The sequence below is a fragment of the Biomphalaria glabrata genome, chromosome 1 (assembly GCF_947242115.1).
Source record: "Biomphalaria glabrata chromosome 1, xgBioGlab47.1, whole genome shotgun sequence".
NCBI lineage: Eukaryota > Metazoa > Mollusca > Gastropoda > Planorbidae > Biomphalaria > Biomphalaria glabrata.
In genome coordinates, this window is record NC_074711.1 from 73,066,992 (window position 1) to 73,086,819 (window position 19,828).

Here is a 19,828-nt window from a genome sequence, read left to right on the forward strand (position 1 = left end):
TCTGACAAAGAGAAGTCAAAGTCCAAGACATACGGAGACGACGAAAAGATGTACACTTTCTTTCAGTCATCTTTCCATAAAGAGAGGGGGGAGGTAGAGGCATTGCGCCTCGGAGATCCACTGCAGCCCTTCCTCAAGGTGGAAATTCAATAGTCCATTTAGTACTCAGTACAAAGTTCAGTACATCAGAATAAGTCTTTGTGTACATTAGGTGGTGAGTACATCAAGTTTTGCTTGGCTCATGAAAATATTTCAGGACTTGTTCACTGGGTAGGTCTAGTTTACGATTGGACCCTGCTCACGTGACCCTACTTAAGACAAGCGCTCAAAACCCAGGCTCTACCACAGTTCAGTGTCCAGTTGTTCAGATAGCTTGTGACAGCAAGTCCAGAGTTTCTGACCATCTGATAGAACACCAGTCATGGCTTCATCTATTCTCTTTGTTATCTCCGTAAGTTGTGAGGGTTTTTGTTCATCAGCTACAGTGCTAGTACAAGCTTGTGCATAATTCAATTTATATAATAGTCTAGATACGTTTTATTTCTACTTTACAATAGCTTTGATTAGTCATATTAAAATGCAAGGATTCATTTGCATCAGTATTCCTTAAAAACAGTACAATATTAAGATTTACAAAACAAACCACAATGTTCTGTAAACGTTTTTCTTTTTTTATATATAACTGCACCTTCGTCTTTCTATATTGTACAGCTATCACGTGCTATCCATTTCTGTTCAATGTTCAAGGTAACAGAGGAAAAATTAAATATTCTAATTCTTTATTTTTATTTTTTTTTCCTCACCTTTCCTATTTCTTGAATCTGGACTTTAATTTGGAGATAATAAAAGTACATTAACATTTGGGGTACTGCATGGATTGGTTTCAGCCAGAGACTGAAATGTAGGTTATTATGATCTATAATATGGTGAAAGAACAGTCTTGGAAGGTAATTAACAGGGCCGGATTTGCAGGAGGGCTGTGGGGCTAGAGCTCTCCTCAAGAGGGGCCACCACAATAGAGATGATTCGCTGACCCAAAGCCTCCAGACCTCCTTATCCGGCCATTGTAATTAATCCACTAATCACTAGCAAGACGTATATTGAGTACTCATTGATTGAAGTCACGTGACCATTTGCATTTGCAAAGACGTGACAAGGTCGCTCACAGAAGTTACTTTTTTTTTGTTGTTATTTTGCTCTTTTTTTTTTTTTTTTTTTTGTATTATTTTTATTATTTTCATTTCCTCGGATCTTGTGACATTACGAAGCATTTTTTAAAATAAACCAGCTACTCTAGCTCATATAAATTGCAGAATTACAAACCCCTTTTTTTGTTATAGCAGCAGTGTTAATATGCCTGTCGTAGCAGTTCAGGGCAGATATCAAAATGATAAAATGCACTTCACAGTGGCGTAGCTAAGGTATTTGATGCCTGGTGCGGTCGGTCCTCATGATGCCCCCCCCCCCCAAACAAAAAAGTCCTTATTTTTCTCCAAAAGAAATGCGTATTTGAATGAAAAAAAAAATAAAATTTAACCCGTAGCTCTTATATGTGTGTTTCTACAGAATCTTCGTGGCTTTTGCCTGTTTTTTTTTTTCATGCAGCCAATATTGCACTAATTTAGGACTTTTAATCCAGCCTTGACATGTCAGGCGTAGGCTTGATGCCCCTCATCACTTGATGCCCTGTGCGGCCCGCACCACCCGCACACTGCTAGCTACGCCACTGCCACTTCATACATAGTAAAAAAAGGGCGTCCATTTATTTTATATTGTGTATATTTTGAAAGTGAGTCTAGTTATTAATTATGGCATAATGTAAGGACAGCTTTTGATAATGACCTGCAGCTGGCAGTTTATATACTGCAAATATAACTTATGAAGTATGTAAATACTTTAGAAGTTATTTAAATAGATACTGGAAATAAATAGTAGTCTCTATAACGAAAAGAAACTAAATTTGGGGTAACACCGGAACATGCTCATGAGAGAATGTGTCAATCTGTAAGACAAAGTTTACCTGGCCAAGCTTCAAGAGTACTTACTTAAAACCTCGGAGATTACTCCCATAAATCATCGGAGATTACTTTCCTAAAACCTCGGATATTACTTCCTTGAAACTCGGAGATCACTTTCTTGAACCTCGAGATTACTCCCGTGAAACCACAGAGATTACTGCCATGAAACCTCAGACATTAGTTCCCTGAAATATAAAACATTAGTTCCTTGAAACCTCAGACATTACTTTCTGCAAACCTGTCTCAGTGTTGTAAGACAAACATTCTCAAAATTCTGTTTAGAAAAAATATGTTAGCATACTTTCATGTGCAGGCAACTTAATGCGGATTAATGATTCATAATACCAAGAGCAAGTGTCCTTTGCATTCCCGGAAGCATTATTAAATCTTTTCCGATGAGTACATTAAATAAAGATATGAACTAAAATAGTGGAATAAAAAGTGCTGAAACTTTAAATGGAAAATATTATTGTAAAAAACAAAAGAATGTCAGAAGCAGCTACAAAATCTACATTTCTTTTCATGACACATTTTTGAGGTATTTCAAGACTCCAGAGTTCACTGTTATGTGTAGAGAGAAAACAACTATACTCTTTTCAAGAACGTCTTCGGAAACACTTTCTTTTTGTCTTTCTCTTTCTATGTTTATTGATATAGTTATTTTATTTGTTTTGTTTCATGTTTCCTGACCTTTTTTTAAACTTATTTTTAAAAAATATTTTTTATACGCAGGTTGTGCTGCTGGGTCGAGCATTTGGTCGTAAGTATTTGTTGATTGTAGACATTTAGTTCAAGGTTGTTTTACATTACCGGTGTATTAAATACAATTAATTTGTCCATGTACATCTAGACTAAATTGGGTATTTTATTTTCATTTCAGAATCGTTCGAGTACAATTATGCAGGTCAGTGCTGGTTATCTATTTACATATAGGGCCTACACTGCTCTGTCATAGCTCTGCATATAACATTAATTAAAAAAACGGAAGAAATTTTGTTTCTTTCAATTTAATTTTTTTGTTTTAATTTATCCCAGATCCAGACTATGACCAATTTAGACCTACTGCCGAGAGAGACCCACCACAAGTGAGACCACTAGTAGAAAGACCACCACAACCAGAGCGAGACCAAACAATTGAAGGTGATAATTTTTTTAAGAATCTAGATATTGTGCTTAGCCTTGGCGAGTTTGCTGGTTTTTTTTTTTTGTTTTGTTTTTTTTAAATACAAGAAAATCAAGAGATCATTTAAAAACATTAAAAGACTATAATATGAACTATCTTGCAATCGATATGTAAATGAAATTTTTAAATAGTAGGTGTTTTGAGTGAATAAAGGTGAGAAAACATGGTTTAAATAAAAGGAGTTTATGCTACACGCAAACTCGTAGACGGCTCTTGAGGAATAGTCTTACTCAACATACTACGCTACAACCAAACCCTAACCTTAAACACATGAAATACAACTTTTAAAGCTCTAAATGTCAAGACATTTGTTTTAAAAACTCATCTACAAGTTCGGTTTCTAACTCATTTACACCATACGTTTCATTTTTTCTAATCTAAATGATTAGTATTTTTTAAACTCAACCTAAAATTTAGCTGTTGTTGTTTTTTTTTAACTTATCTACATATTTATTTATTTATTTTTTTATATTGGCAACTTCGTATTTTTCTTATTTAAAAACAAAAAAAAATTCGTCCTTTGTAACTTGGTCGTTGAACTTGTAATTTGAAAATGATTTCACTGGTCCAGGCTGCCTGAACAAGAAAATGGACATTTACTTTGTCCTCGACTCCTCCACCTCAATTTATGTCTTGGACTACAGACGACAGCTTCAATTTGCTCGTGACGTGGTAGCCAGACTGGATATCAACCCAAGCTCAACCAGGGTTGGACTTTTGACCTTCAGTGACCAAGTGAATGTAAGAAGTATAGTCGTTTAACTCATATAAATGTCTCTTCTACTTCCCTAGAGCTACTTATGTGTCTCTTCTACTTCCCTAGAGCTACTTATGTGTCTCTTCTACTTCCTTAGAGCTACTTATGTGTCTCTTCTACTTCCCTAGAGCTACTTATGTGTCTCTTCTACTTCCCTAGAGCTACTTATGTGTCTCTTCTACTTCCCTAGAGCTACTTATGTGTCTCTTCTACTTCCCTAGAGCTACTTATGTGTCTCTTCTACTTCCCTAGAGCTACTTATGTGTCTCTTCTACTTCCCTAGAGCTACTAATGTATCTCTTCTACTTCCCTAGAGCTACTTATGTGTCTTTTCTACTTCCTTAGAGCTACTTATGTGTCTCTTCTACTTCCCTAGAGCTACTTATGTGTCTCTTCTACTTCCCTAGAGCTACTAATGTGTCTCTTCTACTTCCCTAGAGCTACTTATGTGTCTCTTCTACTTCCCTAGAGCTACTTATGTGTCTCTTCTACTTCGTTAGAGCTACTTATGTGTCTCTTCTACTTCCCTAGAGCTACTTATGTGTCTCTTCTACTTCCTTAGAGCTACTTATGTGTCTCTTCTACTTCCCTAGAGCTACTTATGTGTCTCTTCTACTTCCCTAGAGCTACTTATGTGTCTCTTCTACTTCCCTAGAGCTACTTATGTGTCTCTTCTACTTCCCTAGAGCTACTTATGTGTCTCTTCTACTTCGTTAGAGCTACTTATGTGTCTCTTCTTCTTCCTTAGAGCTACTTATGTCTAATAGGAAGATTTTTTTTTTTTGCCTTTTCGAATCTCTTCAATTAGAGGATTTGATGTTTGGCATAGTAGTCTGTCCTTACTTTATATTTTTAAAGATAAGTTCTTTAAACAACAAAATACAGTAAGAAAGAAAAAAGAAAGGGAAGATAAAGAAATATGCTAGAAATATTGAGGCGATATAAATATCAAAATGAAAAGAGGAAGACTGGAAGAGATGTTTTAAAAAAGACCAAAACAACTATCAAGCAGAAGTCTGTACCGAAGGATGACTCTGTGGCGTGTTACGTCTCTGGATACAGACCTATTCCTTTGTAGCTTCTGGTGTGGCTAAAGAAGCCAATCCTTGATACACAGCTGCGGTCACAGGGCTGGGCATCTGTAATCACCAGGCGCCGTTGCACTTTCACCCTTCTTTCTACTTCTGGTGTGTATACCATATGCAATCCAGGGCCCTTCTTTATGCTTGCTCTTCATGTGGATCTATCCTGTGCCTCTTTTTCCAAACTGTTAGTGTCGATTTTAAAGAGCTTCTTGTCGCGTTAGCATACATTGGTATACCTTAAAAGCAGCCCTCTGTTACATTACAATACAGAATGTCTTGTGGGAGTCGATCTTGTGGCATTCTGTAAACATGTCCAAGTTAGCCAAGGCTGATAACTGCGCGGATGTCCTGGCATCCAGCTCTTCACAACACTTCCACATTAGTTAGTTTATCTTGCCACTTTATTTTAAAAATCCGCCTTAACCATAGGAGGTGGAAGATATTCAGTTTGTTTTTTTTCCTGTTAAGTGTAGGTTGACCATTTTTCATTATTGTATAGCAGAGTGCTCATCACACAGGTCCAGTAGACAAAGACTTTGGTATTGTTAGTCAGCAAGGTATTGTCCCACACTCTTTTCTTCAGCCGTGGCACTGTTCCCATTGCCTTGGCTATCTGGTTGTTGATGTCTTTATCTAGCTGGAGATGATGGAGCTCAGATAACAAAAAATGGTCAACAATTTCCAGTGGTTGGCCATTAATGATCACCTGAGATGCAATATCATGTGGAAGAGTCAGTCACTTGATGACGGAAATCGATTTAAATAAATCGTTAATGATTTCTAAAAGGTGTATAACAGAGAATTCACCTTATTTTGTGCAACTTTAAAATTAGTTAAGCAGTAGTGGATATCAAAACCAGTTAAACGTTGAGTAAGTCTAGTTTACATTATTGGGATTTCAATTCTGTAGTAATCAGGCCTCCATAATATATGAATAAATAAATTGCAACAAAAAGTTTTTTTTTTAAGTCAGTAACTTTCGTAACTTATTTCAGGATTCAATACTGTGACCTCATTCAATTTTTTCTAGAAACGGGGTTAGGTCCAAGAAAGTCACAGGAGTAAATACAATTATTTGTATGTGTCTAATTATAATTAACCAATGAGAGAAAGAGTTCAGGAAAAAAGTTGCATATGTCAGTTTCTAGAAGGTCATAGCTGATAGAAATAGTTAGAACAGAAGTTTCTGGGATTCTAGAAAAGTTTAAAAAGGTATAAATTAAGTGTTATTAGGTTGTGAGTTCATGACTTCAGCGGTTGTGTAACAATATATGTCAGTGCTGTGAATTATTGTTTTCAAGTCATTTGAAGGAGTTAAAAGAAGAAAGAAAGAAGTATAGGAGTTTCTTCAATGTATTGTCAGAGTCATTTTATAGTTCACAGGCAAGCGATTCTGTTTGTGCCATTAAATATAAATATACTGAAAGGATATATAAGCATTGTATTGTAAACACAATCATAAATATAAAATCCTCAACACTTAGGCCACGAGAATAACAGTAATCGCAACTACATACAGTTTATTTTGAATTCTTCGATTTGTCTTAAAGTAAAAAAAAAAATTTTCCCAGCAATCTTGTAAACGAGTAAATAATGCATCTTTCCTCTTTGTGTTTGTAACAGGAAAGACCAATTGAGTTGAACCGATACACAAACAAGGGTGATCTGCTGCTCAACATTAAAGAAGACATCTTACCTTACAGAACTGGTATCACAAACACTGACCTGGCCATTCGATATGTCCGAGAAAATAGAGACTTCAGACAGGTGAGTTGAGTTTCTGTAACAAAAGAAAATGTAAATGTTTCTTTACAAATACATTGAGCATTAGAGGTCAACTTGACCTGTTTTTATGATTAGGTATAAACAAAAAAGGTGATGTCAACATGACAACAAAAACATTTTACCGCAGAATAGCCGCCCTAGGCAGAGCGTAACTATGAAGCTAAGAAGTAACCATGGATACATAGCCATGATGGACGAGCATCAGTTCAGTAGCAAATACGGGACTCTTCAGCCTACCCCATGCCTCCTTCAAGTGTCAATGTCTCTTTAGTGTCACACTACTGTCTCACTTTAATTTATCTTATTTATCAAAAGTGTTTTTCAAGTTGGTGTTTGTACAAAGTTCATTATGAAGTACATAACAAAATAGTATTTGATCTACATTGGCCTTTAGGAAAAATAACTGAAGTTATTTATTACTTTACAGAAATACAGAACAAAACAAAACAAAAATTCACTTGTAACAAATCTGCCAAATTTTGTATTGCGAAAACCTAAAAATACACTGAAAGAAATGTGTACATACATGTGTACCACTTAGGTCTGATTTCTCGAGTAATTCAATGTGTTTTTCTCTCACAGGATATCACGAAGGTCATTGTGGTCATTACAGACGGTGGGTCAAGGAGCCCTGGACAGACAGCCAGGGAGGCTGAGCTGGCCCGCGAGCAAGGCTTCTACCTCTTTGTCATTGGCGTGGGTCAATACCAGGAGCCCGCCGAGTGGCAATCTATCGCCAGTGACCCCGACAGCAACTTCATCTACAACTTGACCAACTTCTTGAATCTTGAAGTGGTCAAGGCAACACTGCCCAGTAGGGCCTGCTCATTGCCTCCTCTTTTGGTCGGAAGTAAGTGGACGTTCACAAAGAATGTAGATGATTGAAGTCCAATCAAAATGTTTGTTGATCTACGTAGAAAACATTTCCAAGATGTACAAACGTGAAGTTATGTAAAAAAGCTCTCTATAATTAACAAGGTTAATGGTTTCATGGAATAATTTGTCTGCGTTGTATTTCAACTAAATTAAAAAAAAAAAAAACTTTTTTTTCTAAATCTGTAAGTCAAAATAACAGTACACTCTGTATAATAATGTCAAGATGAAGAAACCTTTGGTTCTCCTCACAGTGCCAATGTCTTTGGAGTACTCGAACTTGTCACAAAATTTGCTCCTTTCCTAGCAAACCAAATAAAAACAAGAAAAACATTTTAAAAATATTGTTTTAAAGACAATACCTTTTATAATTTAACTTCAAATATAATAAAATAATTTTTAAAAAAATAATTAAACACATTTTTGGTTCAACTCGGATATTGAACCTGTCACACCGTCTGCTTCTAAAACATCTGACTCGGAAGGCGATTTGTTAGTGGTAGGTTCATTCTACGGACATCTAGATCTAACACAAGACCTACATTTCTGATTTAGAACTTAAGAACATTTATTTTTTACTTTCAAAAAGTTATAACGTTCAAACTAGAGTTTTCCCAACGAGCTAGTCATTCTCTTTTTTTTTTTTTAGCGATATACATCAACTGTTAAATTTCTAGGAAAATCGTTAGAAGCGTTTCTGAGATCAGCGTCCAGATTCTTGGATCTAGGTTCCATGAAGTTCTGACTTGAATAGAGGTATTGTAAAAAAAAAAGGGGTATAGACTATAGGGTCAAGTTTCATATCTTGTCTGTCTAAAACAATCTGCGATAAAATTTATCAGAATTATGGCTAATTAAGAGATCAAACGTCAAGGCTAATCATGTATATCAACATTATGCTCAAGTTATTCCATGTGCTGGTCATTCTCTAAATCTTGGTGGTGGCGCAGCGATCGACTGTAGTAGGCCTAATAGTTTTTAAAAGAATTGTATAAGAAAAAATATTTATTTCACTATTATTATAATTCTTTTATTGTATATAAGTTACCTTAAGTCCTCTAAATATCCGAAAATCATCTTTAGTACTGACTTATAATATGTGGGCATATAAAGGGCCCACTAACTCGAATAGTTTAGGGCCTCTTCAAGTCTAGATCCGGCCCTGCTCCCCAGTTTGAGGTTCCATGAGATTTCTTCAATCTTGCGTTGTAATCGGGCATCCGACGAAATGAGGCACCATGGTAGATTTACTAACTTGTATTTTGTTGTGGTTTGATTTTATGTAAATCTAGATTTTAAAACGACTTTACTGACCGGTGTAAATAGATTTTTTTTTCATTTTATTTGTGTGTGTGTGTGTATGTGCTGGGTCATATACATTGAAAAACATAATGCTTTTTATTGTGTCACGTAAGTTAGAAATAGTGATTAAAATGTCTTGTAAAATTTCTATAGACTGCCGAGTGTCAAACTTAAATTATGGAAGCATTTTTTACGTGGCCACTGGTCGAGTCTTGGACAACGCCTACCAACTCAGCAACAACTTTGTGGCGCGAACCAGCGGCGACAGCAGCAATATCCATGTCAGCTACATTCTGGACAACTGCGACACACCAACTGCAGAGAATGCTTTCTTCGCTTCACCCGAGCAATATTGCTCTAGGTAAGTGTTAGTATTGAAGCAGTCATCAAAAACTAAATTGCTGGTGTGCACTGTTACATTCCAATATAGAGCGTGCATTTATTGCGCAAAGTATCGACATTAGAATTTAGTTAGGAATTAGGAACATTTGTATTCACTTCTTTATTGGCTCTTTCTGCTTCGTACTTGAAATACATTAGAGTTCATACTGACCAGACACTATGACTTTTAATTACAAATTGACCAATGAGGATCATACGAGACTGTACCGAGAGACAACTAAATGAAAGACTGTAAAGTGACCAATGATGATGTTAGGAGACTGTACCGAGAGACAACTAAATGAAAGACTGTAAAGTGACCAATGATGATGTTAGGAGACTGTACCGAGAGACAACTAAATGAAAGACTGTAAAGTGACCAATGATGATGTTAGGAGACTGTACCGAGAGACAACGAAATGAAAGACTGTAAAGTGACCAATGATGATGTTAGGAGACTGTACCGAGAGACAACTAAATGAAAGACTGTAAAGTGACCAATGATGATGTTAGGAGACTGTACCGAGAGACAACTAAATGAAAGACTGTAAAGTGACCAATGATGATGTTAGGAGACTACCGAGAGACAACTAAATGAAAGACTGTAAAGTGACCAATGATGATGTTAGGAGACTGTACCGAGAGACAACTAAATGAAAGACTGTAAAGTGACAATGGGGATCATACGAGAAGCTATTTAATAATGATAGTCAATTTTGAACATTCACGATAGTATCAGATACTTGTTATTACCAAGCTTCTATCGACTCACTCTGTCTGGTAAAATGTTTATACACGTTATTTCTCCCACATTTTCGGATCAAGTCTTTGCACAATTATTCATTGACGTGGACAAAACAAAAAATGAACGAATTAGCCAATTAATTACTGATAGTTAATTTTTTTGTTTAATACCAACAAGGAGAATAAATATTTCAGTATTTATGTAGAGTTTTGTCCTACTAGATAACTGTACACGTTATTTCTCCCACACCAGTTCTCAGATCATGTTGAAACTTTAAACATATATTTATTGTACCTTTCATAGTAGCAATGCATGGATCAATTTAAAAAATTAAACAATTTGTCAATTAATCGTTGGTACCGGTAATTAAATTATTTTGTTTGATATATATCGAATAAGGGAAATAACTCTACATTATTGAGACATATAGTTGTAAGTGTGGCGTTCTTCTCTTTAGATAAGTTTGTTTTTGTTTTTTCATCGATTTCTTATAGTTTATTTTAAATGTAATATTTCAAACTGAAGTCTTCGTTTAGTAGCTTGTATATCACTGATGGTACTGAACATCTCACTAAACACTCTGTGTGTGTTAACGAAGCAGCAGATTATACAATGAGCCTGACCTGAATGTAATGAGGTCATACGAAGTTTCACAAGCGTGTCATTACAATCCCCAACCCTCTGTCGGCTCTGAAACTGGGATAGAGCCTGTTAGGATATACGGCACTTTGTTCAGCCAGGTGAAGTACCGGAACATATGTTCACCTTCACCCATCCCTTAGTCTGTTTGGGCACCACACAAGATTTGTCCACCGTCTTTCTCCATTCATCTCTGACTTTTGCCTTGAATATAACCTCTTTCCATCGCTTTCTCTGTCTGCCTCTTCTTCTTTTGCCTGGCACTGATCCCTTATGGAAGCTCTTTGCGAGCACCGAAGACCTTGTAATATATTGTTAACTTGTACAAACAAAAATGGGTGTTTAATATGTTTAAATAATTTCAAAAAATTGTATTGCGACGGTTGTCAGCTGTCCTGTGAATAGATATGACAATAATGGAATCTAGATTGCAAAAAGTGTTCCTTTGTTTTCAATCTAACCATTGTTGTTTTTAAAACTATGTTTGAAGATGAAAACAATTCATGAAGTCTCTTTTTTTTTAGATGTAGACGTCGTCTGGATCTAACTATTTGTAAAAATGAAATAATAACAAAGGTTGCAATAATAATAAATTGTTTGTTCTTCTCAGATACTCAGCAGGAAGCAATTCGCCATTGTCGGAGCTGCTAACTCGTGCTGAAAGCGCCACCATCACCAACCGTCAGGACTTTGGGGATAACAATCAAGTAGTCGTTCTATTTTTAGATGACGACAGCTTGCGATTCAACAGGCAAGTAACTCATTACTTTGATTTATAGAGATTCTATCATTAAGGCATGCTTAACGGGATTTTACTATGTACGCCATAGATTTGTTTTTAAAGGTGAGCAGATAAGTAAGCATAGGCGTACCTACTCATTTTTTCTCGGGGAGAGGAGGTTAAAAAAATTTCCTTCACACGAACACATACATATTTTTATTGTTCTTTATTTTCGAAATGAATGTTCATAACAGCCAGTTCGTTCAAATAACTAGAGATATCCGAAATAAACTCTTCCTGGAGTTATTGGACTTACAATAGGTTCTTCTCCGTATTCAGTTAAGGAATCCTCCAGCACCCAGAGTTTTTATCATGCATTCCGAACTTCAAACATGCATTTTCTGAGAAGTCTTCAGAGCAACAATTCTATTATTCTTGTAACTAAAAAACTGCAGGTCAAATATCAAATCTGCCGATTACTTCACTTTTTTAATGTAGGGAGGGATTTTTACTTTAGGGGTTGAACCCCGAGCCCCGCATCCCCACCGGCTACGCCAATGTAAGTAAATATAGTAATTAAAGAGTGAAAAAAAGAAAATCAGTTAAGTGTCAACGTTGGGAAAAAAACATTAAACAGGATTACTTCCCCTGCTCTCAGTGTAATGACTTATCTAGTAGCAGTTACACTTTATACATCTACAGGACTGGGTGAAGAGAGGGTGAAGCGAGACAATGTAGAGGTGCAAGAGGTGTCCAGTGAACAAGACAAACTTTTAAAAAAAAAATCTTAACCTTTTTTAACCTGTCCCATTTTCTTAAAGTTCATTGGAAGAGCACACCGTCACGTGACTAAACAACGTGTGTATTTTTATTCTTAAGTTCCTGAGAGGGGGCATGTAGTTTAGATCAACTGATAGTAGAATAATTTTCTACCTTTATCTAAAATATGAAAAGGACTTAAAGTTTATATTTCATTTTGGCCAGAACCTTTTTTTATGTTTTAGCCGCTTTGTATACTCCCCCCTCCCCTAAGTTCTTGTAACAATGTTTGCTCTCAAGAAAGGGAAAAGAGCTGCCCCCTCCCCTTCCCACAACGTCTTCTCTCGTTCTCACGCATTTTACTTCGACCAGTCATTTAAATCCGATAAGAACAATACATCTTTGCTTGGTCTCAGACTATACAATAATGAACAGCAACAGAATTAAAAAAAACAAAGAACTACTTCATTGCGAGCTGTTGCTTTCTATTTACACGACATACAAACACACTCACACACACATACAAATAACGTCTAAGGATTAATGTCACACGTCTTTCTAAACACTTACAAGTTGTGTTAGCATGTCATACGCTGACATCAAAATTTAAAGTCTGGCAGACACTGACACTGTAATACCAAGGCTACCTATTCTTGTCCATTGCAGTATGTATTTATTTTACAGTAGCACTATATAATAGCTTGGTTTCACAGTCACATTGGTAATACGTCACTACTTGCTCACTGTCCGACTATTGTAGTAGTCAACAAAGATTTAGTTCAATGGATATTAGTAGTAAACTCTCAGTCTCTCTTATCTCTCTCTCTATCTCTCTAACTTTTTATAATTCTCTCTCTCTCTCTCTCTCTCTCTCTCTCTATATATATATATATATATATATATATATATATATATATATATATATACACTAGACAGAAATTAATCGCTGCCCGCGAGTCTTAACTTGGGTATTGCTGATTTAGTCACCTATAGTGCATTATAAACAATTAAAGAAAATAATCTATATTATAAAGTAGAAAGTTAGGCGTATGTATGTATGTATGTCCCGCATAGAAATCAAAACCGTTTCACCAATCTTGATAAAACTCTATAAAGTATTGTATCTATACTATGCTACCATATTGACATGAGAAAAGATCGAAAAGATTTAGATCTAGATCTAATTTTAAGAACTACACTTTCCAAATATAGTTTTTTACTTTGATACATGAAAATACAAGATATAGTCTATTGATTTCATTATTTAATAAAATTAATCTTCAAATTTGTGTTTCAAAAGCATTTTTACATAAATTCGTTCCTTATATCTGCGAATTTAGAATTCCTAACGTACATTCTTTCATTAAACATTACCCGAAATGTTACACATCTCTCTATTCCTTGGTCTAAAACTCTAATTCAACTCTAAGATGATAGAAATTCTCTTCGCAAAGATAGTTTTATACTTTAACACATGAACATACTAATGTAGTCCATTCATTTCATATTTTAATCAAATTAACATTCCAATTTGTTTTTCCAAAGCATTTTTACATTAGTGCAACTCTATTTTTAATATCGGGTGCTTCTAAATATAGATCTATACACAAGCCAATGTTTTCATTAAAAAGATGAATTCAGGTCAATTATCTATCTATAGCTCCATTCATAATATTTCTTTATTCATGAATTCATGAATTCGCTTTACTTATAACATTATTATTTTTTTTATTGTTTCTAATGCACTATATCTGTGACTACATCAGCATACATACATTCATACGCCTTACTTTCTACTTTATAGTATAGTATAGATAGATAGATAGATAGATAGATAGATAGATAGATAGATAGATAGATATCTTTTACTTAATGTAACTCTCTCTCTCTCTATGAGGAAAATGTCAATTGTTGTGTTTGTGTTTTGGTTTGTTTAGTGATCAAATCAGAAGTAAGCTGCAAAGTTTTGAAGCTCAAGGCGTTGAGATTATCGTCGTGGACATCAGTCGAAGGGGAGTCGGCACAGCCCTTCAAAATCTGATCCTCAGGAGGGAGAACTACATCCGATTCAGTGGCAGCATCACAGGCCAGGACCAGCTCCACAGATCTCTGATTGAACGCACCTGTACAGGTGAGTCATGCTATGATATTCTCAAAGTGCATTTGTTTGTGCGAGTTCAGCTTTTTAGAAAAAGGTGTAATTAATCTTGGAGAGAGAAGCGTCAACTGTCCCCCCTCTGTTGGATATCTATGCGGTTTTTATTTATAAACACCTCTAAGCAATGAGACGTGGAAGAAAAGAGTGTGTTAGAAAAATAAAGACCACTATTTGGACCATTGTATAATTTTGTGTTTGTTTGTTTCCTTGCAGCTCTCACTAGACCAATTGAAGAGGGAACGCCTGAGGAAGTTTAAACACATTGGACCTTAGAATATCAGCATGAAACATTTTGTTTCATTTGTTTATAACTTTTTAAATGAACAATTATTTCATTTTTTGTTTTTGTTTTTACAATATTAACTTGAAGTGAAGGAGGAGATACTTGACAAACTAACAAGTTTTGTATTGTAGTAGTACATTTTATTCACGCCTGTAGTCACCAATGATAAGAAAAATAAAAGTCAATAAAATATATTTTGTTTGTCAAATTGTCTTATAAATCCCGTATACTTCATTGATAACAAAATTATTCTTCATGTCTGGAGATTAATGAGGAAGTACAATATTTCACGTGGTTACGCAGTCCCAGCTGCGACCTACATAATTTGGCACTTCCATTATAGACCAAACCATTATCCAGGCTCGGGGGGGGGGGGGGTCCATTTAAGTTATCTTTTCGTCGTCTACTTCTGGAGTTTTCTTTAGGTCTGAAATGTGTAACCCTCGGCCATGTTTAACATCCTCGAGATTTCTCGTTCGGGGGACTCCTTCTGCAGGGTGCTCTCTTCGAAGTCAGTTATAGTAAGACGGCACCTAAGCTGGTCTTTGAAGCGTTACCGGCGTGCACCTTTTGTTACGCCGACCACGTTTCAACTCATCAAAAAAGATTGACTTGAAGAATTGTTGAAGAAGGATGTGCGTCACTGGTCTATGTTAGTCAATTATCGGCATTCGTGTGTCATTCGCTCGAGAGTTATTGCATCATTCAAGTCTGCAGTGTTCTAGTCCTAATTGATAACAACGTAGACTGTTTCCGTCTAATAACTGGATAACTTATATGCATACGTTGTTAGAAACTATTCCAGACCTTAATAAGTGGAGTCTCTTTCCGTCTTCAAGCTTCAGTATAAATGCACTTAATACCAAGAACCTTAGTTAGGCCAATAATAGAATATGCATCCTCTCTTTGGAACCCCTCAAGAAAACATTAAGAAACTGGAACAGACACAAAATAGATCAGTGAGATTCATAACAAACGAATATTCACATTTGACTAGAGTAACACCTTTAGTAAAATCACTAAATTTAGAAACCCTTCAGGACAGAAGACTCAAAAGTAAAGTAGCAATCATAAATAAAACACTGAACCATAATCTTCAAATACAAAATCTAATAAAATACTCAGAAAGACACAAAAATAATGGCACATTCCTCATCCCATATGCTAGGACAAATTTGTACAAATGCTCTTTCTTCCCTAGTGCTATTGGAGCATGGAATGGGTTGCCTGAGCTAGCCAGGAAAACCAGTGACTTGGCAGAATTTACGTCATTGGTTAATATGCATGACTAAATGCATGACGCGTAGGACGTAATCATCTTCTTTTTTGAAGTAACGTCTGTATTATATAAGATAAGACTCAATCTAAAAGCATGTCATAGTTGTGAAGCAAATAATGAGCTGTAGATGTCAGGAGAATGCGTGTCTGCATTGAAGAATGCAAGAAAACGCTTTTGGCGTCGGGGCGAAACCGAACTCTATTGATGAATAATGAGCAGTACATGTGAGGAGAATGCGTTTCTGCAATGAAGAATGCAAGAAAACGCTTTTGGGGTCGGGGCTTCGCCCGGAGCCCCACTAGGAAACCTTATAGCGCTGCACCAGTTGTTTTGTTTTTCGCCGAATGTTGAGAAATGCTGCTTTTTTTATTCTCATATATATATATATATATATATATATATATATATATATATATATATATATATATATATATATATATATATATATATATATATATATATATATATATGAAATATATATGTGTGTGTGTGCTGTACGCACGTTTATGCATAGGGTTAGGGTTTACTGGGCGTTAGGGTTAGGGTTTGGAAAAAAATCGCCCCCCCCCACTCGAAAGTTCTGGATCCGCCAGTGTCTACAGGCAGACTTTAACCTACACAACATTGAAGGTCACTGCATTTTAAAAATTATTTTATGCCTGGATTTTATTTTGTCCAGGTCTGAATCACTATCAACATTAACGCCTGGACCTATCTTGCAATATTTTACAAACTTCAACTAGACTGCACTAGAGCTTTATTGCTGCAGTTTGAAAAATACATCACAGACCACTTCAGTTGGCAGCAGGTCTAACAGTAAAACAATTTTCGAGTGCTTTTATTCCATCTTTGCATCATTAACTTTGTTTTAGCTCTAAATTCAAAATATTATTTAAAAGTAATGTTGATGTAAAGGGGACACCTATTTATTGTGTACATTAAGACCCTGTGTATATTTAAGCTTGCTATTTAAACCCATTTTATAAATGGCTCTTTTTTTTAAAAATAATTTAAATATTAAAATAATCTATACCTCTAAATAGGGTATTCCTTACAAGCCCCTTCAAAAGTCTGTAATACAATTTCTGCCTATAACTTCGTCCTCGCAATGGTATATTTAGAAGCTGATGCGCTTCCTTCGCTATAAATGACATCATTTAATGAAACCTTTTCTCTCTCCCTCAATCACATATTGGCAGAACTTTTAGTCTTGTACATCTTTCAATAGAATGGACTGCGAGCTCACATTCAGTCACAGCTATTGCATCAGTTTTTGTTTACCATTGCACGGTCAAACGTCCCTTGATTCGATGAACCTTTAAGATTGAAACACTTTTGCTTGGTTTGAACTTTTACATGTCATCATAACGCCTCAACCCTTACTAACACACACATTTTGAACCTTGAAGTTTAAAGTCCTGTTTTTTTTTGTTTTTTATTGTGTGTTTGTTTTTAAACACAATATCTTTTTTTTTTTTATTGCAGATCAGCGATTCACAGATTAGACCCCACACACACGGTTGTTGTTTGTTTTTTTTTTCAAAAGGAAAAAAAAATTATTATTGGACGGCCCACATTATAATGACCCCACCCCCACCACACGTCTTTGGGACAGTGAATTTTATATGATCTTTTAATGATGAAACATTGAAGCATCTCGCGTGGAACCGTTTGTTTGAAAAAGACAACCCCACCCCTTTTCGTATTAAACATCGCTCGTCAAAAAACAAAAAAAAAGGACATTTAATGTCTGCATTTTCACTCCAACAAATGTTTGGATTCTTAATTCTAGGCCAAGATTTAGATCTAGGCCTATCTAGAGGATATGTTGATCTAGATCTAGTCCTATCTAGAGGATATGTTGATCTAGATCTAGTCCTTATAAAAACACTACTTTACAATGAATGCTACGGACTACATCTCATGCTCTAGTAGTTTTGCCTACACACGCGCGCGTGCCTTCATACAGATATACCGTGTTCTTGAATAAAAAAAAATCAAATTTGTTTGCATAAAATGTTTTTGTTTATTTCAATCGTGAAGGAACGTCTGTAACTTATAAGATAATAAGAGAAAATGAAAATACGTTAAGAATGGAACATTAAGAATTGAATCGTGACAAGCATCTACGAGGTCGAAATATCTACAAATTTAATGCGAATTCCTTCGACGTTTCCAGAGATCTCTTGATGATCAGTCGGTGGTATGTCGCAAATATATTATTTTGAGACACACAAGAACACCGAGAAAGAGAGGAATAGATTCGCACTACAAGTAAAATATAAAAAATACTTTGTTTTAAAACAAAACCTATATTACGTGTAATTATTTTATCTCAATCATGTCAATAATTTGTAATAGATCTCAAATAACATTAATAAATGTAGGCGATTGGAAATATTTTTACTAATTGTATTTGTTTAGCTTCATGCTTTAAGCGTGCTCAATGCCCATTGGTCCAATCACTTGCGTGGACCAGTGGAGGACGCTGGGAAGGAGCAGATATTTGGGAGAAGGTTTCTGTGCTTGCTTTTCAAAAGCAATTTAAAAAAAATTGCTCGACTTTTTCGAACTCCAGGGCTCAGACCTCCTTGATGGAGGCCGACACGCTAGCCACTGTGCTAGACAGGTTCTTATGAAAATAGAAGGTTTATGGTTATCTTATTGTTGGTATTCAAATTTTTAGGCGACGACCTCATTCTCTACACCAGGCATTCCTTCCGTTAGCTAGTACTGTCTCAATATGAAACAAAATTAATAAATTACAAACAGCGGATAAAATAATTGGTCAATTTTTGGATTGATTCATGTGCTGTTCGAGAATAATTGTGCAAAGTTTCAACTTGACCTGAGAATGGGAGAGAACTGACGTGTACAAAATGTGTGTTCCTGGGAGAGACAGAGTGAGTTGATAGAAGCTTTGTAAAATGGACACCTGGATACCTTTAGTTACGTTCATCGTCTTAGCAACATCAGACGTTAATTCAATGAATATCTGGGATTAAGTTTTTTAAAAAATATTTTTAAACAGTGGAAACTGTCCCCTTATTGATAAAATGAACAAATGAGCCAATCAGTGAGTTCGCACATTAGCTGAAACAGAAAAAAAATCTAAATTTAGCTCATTTGTGATTATCACCTGACACCCGGACTGTCGGACTGTCAGTGGAATTTGGTCAGAACTGAGTCTCTCTTTGAAATAACAATCAAAGTATTGCGACATATCGTGCTGTCTGACTTCCTGGCGTACTTCGTAAAATGTTACCACTCAAGCGTGTAGAAAGAAAAAAAAAAACTAGAAGAAAAAAAATTAGGTACTGAATAGTCAGATCAACTGGATAAGTTCTTTGGTTTATATAATAATAACATTAAGGCTCCCTATTATATGGCCCTTTATCGAACGTAAATCTTAGTTTTAACTATTCATTGTTATTAATTGCGCCTGACTGGAAAAGTGGTGTGCGTGTGTGTTTTTTTGTGTGTGTCTGTTGGTGTATTGTCATCACAGTGTATAATATAGTGCACACTCTTCAAGAATGCTGCAGTTAAATAGAGTGAAAAATGTCGTTAAAACCAAAACAGTGAGGCTCCAATTCTGACAGTTTAGCTTGCCAAGCACATTGCCTAGAGTACTGTGACTTCACAGTATCAGGTAACAGTAATGTATTCGTAAAGACCAGAATGCTATGACACGGCGCCACACCATCTGGGTTTTTTTTCTTTTGTTTTGTTTTAAGCGGTGACAGCGATTTGTGGTTCATGTCTGCACTTCAATCTAACCATGGAGGGACGTAGACAATTGAAGGCTTTCATCTGCTTGGTAAGCGATTTTAACGCATTTAAGTCAATTACATAGGTCT

At 35.7% G+C, this 19,828-nt stretch overlaps 2 protein-coding genes across 3 annotated transcripts in view; both read left to right on the top strand.

The window, feature by feature from the left end:
• The first annotated feature begins 292 nt into the window (after nt 1–292).
• Nucleotides 293–14,883, top strand: LOC106072448 (uncharacterized). The gene is made up of 11 exons (XM_013232829.2): nt 293–451; nt 2,751–2,778; nt 2,899–2,922; nt 3,054–3,158; nt 3,773–3,942; nt 6,667–6,810; nt 7,411–7,678; nt 9,157–9,364; nt 11,379–11,519; nt 14,186–14,379; nt 14,620–14,883. Exons 1-11 carry the CDS (start codon nt 422–424, stop codon nt 14,661–14,663), a joined length of 1,356 nt encoding a protein of 451 aa, XP_013088283.2. The 5' UTR covers nt 293–421; the 3' UTR covers nt 14,664–14,883.
• A 4,630-nt stretch (nt 14,884–19,513) lies between these two features.
• Nucleotides 19,514–19,828, top strand: part of LOC106070798 (uncharacterized) — a 31,326-nt gene continuing 31,011 nt past the window's right edge. For both annotated transcript variants that reach the window (XR_008775137.1, XM_013230764.2), the window contains exon 1: nt 19,514–19,788. Coding sequence is in view for 1 of the 2 variants with exons in the window: in XM_013230764.2 (XP_013086218.2) it covers nt 19,750–19,788 (39 nt within the window). In the remaining variant the exon portion in view is untranslated. The remainder of the gene's footprint in view (nt 19,789–19,828) is intronic.

Bases quoted from the DNA above. Each gene is read 5' to 3' on its own strand.
- LOC106072448 (XM_013232829.2), top strand. From the start codon at position 422: ATGGCTTCATCTATTCTCTTTGTTATCTCC. The intron at 452-2,750 runs GTAAGTTGTGAG...TTTTATACGCAG, and splicing joins CTATTCTCTTTGTTATCTCC to GTTGTGCTGCTGGGTCGAGC. The intron at 6,811-7,410 runs GTGAGTTGAGTT...TTTCTCTCACAG, and splicing joins AAAATAGAGACTTCAGACAG to GATATCACGAAGGTCATTGT.